Genomic DNA, 4,383 nt, shown 5'->3' on the forward strand with positions numbered 1-4,383 from the left:
CAAGAACCAGTTACGGAATGGGCTGAGGCAGAGTGTGATTCAGTAAGTGAGCAGCAGCCTGCACAATAAGTGAGATTTGATGAGCCATCTATCACCTAAGGCAAGGGAGAATTGGCAGAATTAAATTTTTCACAGCACTTCCTGTTGTGCTCCCTGAGTTCCATTGGAAGAGGGGTCTGCAGTCTGAACTCTCCCCAAAATGCACATTATTGCTCTGCCTGAAATGGGTATTTTTGAGTGGTGGAATATGCATATTTGCTGTCCAAATTATTGCTGCAAAAACGCTGTGCCTGGTGTACTGAGCTGGATGACCTTGATCTTAACTTTCAGGAAGGAGAAGAGCCTTTAAAGATCCTTTAACAAAACAATCCTGAGGATGCCCAAAGTTGTGTGTGTAGACTCCAGCCCCTGTCAGCAGCAGTCACTGCAGCAGCCTGAGCTCCTGCAGCACAGGACAGTTCTTGTCCAGCTGTTTCAGCTGCACTGGGGCCACCAGGATGAGCAGAGGGCTGGAGCAGCTCTGCTATGGGGAAAGGCTGGGAGAGCTGGGATTGTTCAGCCTGGAGAGGAGAAGCTTTGGGGTGACCTCATTGTGGCTTTGCAGGACCTGAAGGGGCCAACAAGATGGAGAGAGGCTTTTTACAAGGGCCTGGAGGGACAGGACAAGGGGGAATGGCTTCAAACTGACAGAGTTAGATGGGATATTGGGAATAAATCCTTCCCTGTGAGGTTGCTGAGGCCCTGGCACAAGGTGTGCAAAGCAGCTGTGGCTGCCCCTGGATCCCTGGCAGTGTCCAAGGCCAGGCTGGACGGGGCTTGGAGCAGCCTGGGACAGTGGAAGGTGTCCTTGCCCATGGCAGGGGGTGGCACTGGATGAGCTTTAAGGTCCCTTCCAAGCCCAACTATTCTGTAACTCTGACAGCTTGTGCTGCTTCCCAGAGCTGCCGAGTTTTAACCAGGGAGAGGAGGACGAGGCATTGCACACAAAATGTTGTGGTGTAAAGAATAGCCCCAGTCCTGGGGAGTCTGAAGGGTCTCTGTCACTCCTGGAGTGGCAGGGCTGAGCCCTGGGGGTGTCCAGGTGTGTGTCCTGCCCACCCAGGGTGCTGTTACCTGGAGGTGACACGGGGTGCTCTGTCCCTGCATCCTTCGTGGCCTCATTATCCTGTGGCTCCTTCTCCCAGTGCCATGAACATCTCCTCTTCCTGTCCCTGCTCCCTTGCAGACATGACTTAAGTCTCCCAGACAGCCTGTGCCCCACAATCCAAGAGCCTGACGCAGCCCCTGAGGTCATCAGTCGCTTCAGTTCCTGGTGCTCAGTCCAGAACCTCTGCTGTGTGCTCAGTGTCTTGTTTTTATAATTCCTACCCCTCTGTCTAGACTGTTACAAGGAGCAAGGGACAGTCCTGTTCTCAGGGGGCAGGGCTCTTCTCCTTCCACTCAGCCAAAAAAAAAGCCTGTGCTCTCACCTGCCCTCCCCTCAGAATAGCTTATTTCTCTTTCTTTGCCAAAGTGTATTTGTGCCAAAATGTGTTTGTTTGCTTTCATGTTGACCTGGTTTCCACAGGAGCCCTGTTAAAAGTGGCTCTTGGCCAAGGTGTCATTTAAGTACCTGGGAGACCAGATGTGAGTTGTTAATTCTGCAGGGAGCAGGGAGAGAAATAGGTGAGTGAAACAAGTCCCTGTTAAGGATCTCCTGAGTAGGCTGCAGTTCTCACCATGTTAATGCTAATTGCAGTTGACAGGAGGGCTCTGGAGAGTTGCTGGAGGAGATTGGGGAGAAGTTTTTCAGAGGAACTGAATGACTTCTTTGTCTTTGTTCAAGGTCAGGAATGCTGGAAGCTGGAGTGGACAGAATTATTTCTCAGGTGGTGGATCCAAAACTAAACCACATCTTCAGGCCTCAGATAGAGAGGGCGATTCATGAATTTTTGGCTGCACAAAAGAAAGAGGAAAATGTGCCAGCTCCTCCTCCAGAGCCTGAGAATAAGGATCCTCCTGCTCCATCTCAGGATGCCTCCTAAAGGTCTGCTATCTGTGCACTCACTGCTGACACTCCTTGTGCCTCATCTCTGTATTTGGACAATGCAAGATAGAGGGGGCTGAGCCTGCCTGGCTTGGCAGGGGGGACACTTTGATCAGCAGCCTGCTGTCATTGTCACCCAGCACCCTGAGCTGCAAAAAGTGTCTCTCACTTTCCCACACCCCCCCGGGCCCCCCTGCCACTCCAGTGGCTGCTAAAAATAACTGGGACTGAGATATAGGGATGATGTAAATCAGCTATCAAGGAACACTGTGCACTCTGCCAGAGTGTTTGGTTCAGGCCAAAAGGCCTTTTAGTCCAGTAAAGCACATCCAAAAAAAAAAAAAAATCCAAAAAGCACATCCAGCAGCATTGACATGGAAGTGGCTGGATTGCCTTCAGAACTGTATCAAATGGATTAAAAATATACATCATTTACTGAAACACGGCTGAGAACAGAGTGGTGACAAGTTATTGTGGTTTAGCACTGAAAGTTTTAGATAACTCTGCTTTAGAACAAACACTGGAGGGTTGAACTGTCACTGACCAAAAGAGTCCTGCTGGAGTAAGGGCAACCTCTCTGGGAGTGAAAAACTGCTCCCTCCAAATTAACTGGTTTGAACAGAGCAACCTGGATCTTCCAGCTGCAGGGACTGAGGGTGCCTTTGTGGCAAACAAGTTCATTCTGGCTTTTGTGATTAAAATAACTTCAGCGGCCTCAGGGGGCCATAATTGCTGCTCTGTCTTAGCACAAGATGTGCCCATCTTTGCTAAGGCCCTGCATCTGAAGGTTGATTTGGATATTGAGGAACCACTGCCTTGATGGGAAATTTCAATCTGGGGAGCTTAAAACCATGCTGCATGAAAGGAAGTTCGTTGTCAGTTGTTCCATCTGCCAGGGCTTTCTGAGAGCAAAAATACTCCATCTGATCTGATTTATTTAGAAGGAGTAAGAACCTAAAATAGCTGTTCTAATGCTTGGAATTATCAGAGCAACCAGCACGGGGGTTTAACTTAATAGTAGAAGTCCAAGTGGCTGTAATATCATCTCAAGTTATTTACTTGTGACTTGCAGCTTTAATGCCTTGAATTTTTGCATTTGTCTGGTTCAAGGAGTTTAAAAGTCCATTATAACCCACAGCAAAGTGCAGTTGTTAATGTATCCTAATCCATCCTAATGCACTGACTTGGGAAGGTACCTTTACATCCTCTAAACTCTCTTTTTTTTCCTTGCAGGGAGATCCTGCTACTGAGCAGCTGCAGTTGCAACATGCCCTGTTAGACTGGCCATGGATTCCTCATTCCCTTTGGTGCAGGATTGCTGTCTGCCAAAGATGATTAACCTTTATTAGGCCTGTGGGAAATAGGCACTGAAATGGTGAAATTCAGGTGCACCTGGAGTTCTGCCTGTGGAGGGACAGCCCGAGTGTGGAGAGGTTTTTGCTGTGAACTGCAGGGAGCAGCATGTATTCATTAGTCATGCCTTTGGGCAAGGGGGTGGGAAGGAAAAAAGGGAGTTGTCTGCTGTCTGGAGGGAGTAGGGAAGTGGTTTGAGATGCTCCAAGGAGCACAAAGAAAGGCAAGAGGGTTTGGGGGTGGGGTATTTTTTGGAGACCAAGTAGAGCTGTCAGATTTCCTTTGATAGAAACCAGAGGAGAGGAAGCCTCGTGCACCTCTGCTGGGGAGCAGTGAGCAGCAGGTGCCAAGTCAGGTGTAACTCACTGCCCTGCCTGCTTTGGGAAGGGCATTTCCTGTTCAGAACTGGAGATGAAGCTTCAGGATCAATCATCCAGATAAATTCTGTTGAACACAGGAACACGTTTACAGTTGGCTATGCCTATAGCTGATGTCACTCCTATTTCCCAGGGAACTCTGGGAAGCAAAGGGCACACCAGAGTAGAGGATCAGGTGGAAATTTGTCTCTTCAGCTTGGAAGACTTTTCTTTCTCAGGTGCCTGGTGGAAACTGTCCTATGCTTTCAGCTTGAATGCATGCAGTGTCCTCTGGATGACAGTCAAATGGAGAATGTGATCACCTCTTCTGCCAGCAAATGTCCACACCTTTTTGCAATAAAACACCTCAAAAAGCATCTCTGAGGCCTGGCTTCTTCGGATTTTTTTTCTTAAGGAGAAACTACTTGAAGAAATCTGTGAGTCCTGATGGCTGGAGCCCTAAGGAAAGTGTGACCTTAAACAGTTTGGGGTTAATCCAGGTTTAACAACGTGGGGTTGTTTCTTATCATGAGATGAGATGGTTTTAGTATCCCTTCCACAGAAGATGTCTCAAAAAATGTAAAATATTGTGAGGATTGTTATGAGTAAAGGGCTCTCTGCTGGATGTTGGTCTGGGGGGTTAAAGGC

At 48.3% G+C, this 4,383-nt stretch overlaps 1 protein-coding gene across 1 annotated transcript in view; it reads left to right on the top strand.

Annotated features, from left to right (window-relative positions):
- BOD1 (biorientation of chromosomes in cell division 1) overlaps positions 1-4,114 on the top strand; it is a gene marked incomplete at its 5' end in the record, with an annotated part of 5,348 nt that extends 1,234 nt beyond the window's left edge. Inside the window, 3 exon segments of the mRNA XM_008629099.2 lie at positions 1-42; positions 1,826-2,026; positions 3,260-4,114. The exon segment at positions 1-42 is cut by the window's left edge and continues 23 nt beyond it. Coding sequence (XP_008627321.1) covers positions 1-42; positions 1,826-2,024 — 241 coding nt within the window.
- Between the last annotated feature and the right edge of the window lie 269 nt (positions 4,115-4,383).

The sequence above is a fragment of the Corvus brachyrhynchos genome, unplaced genomic scaffold (assembly GCF_000691975.1).
Source record: "Corvus brachyrhynchos isolate BGI_N302 unplaced genomic scaffold, ASM69197v1 scaffold21, whole genome shotgun sequence".
NCBI lineage: Eukaryota > Metazoa > Chordata > Aves > Passeriformes > Corvidae > Corvus > Corvus brachyrhynchos.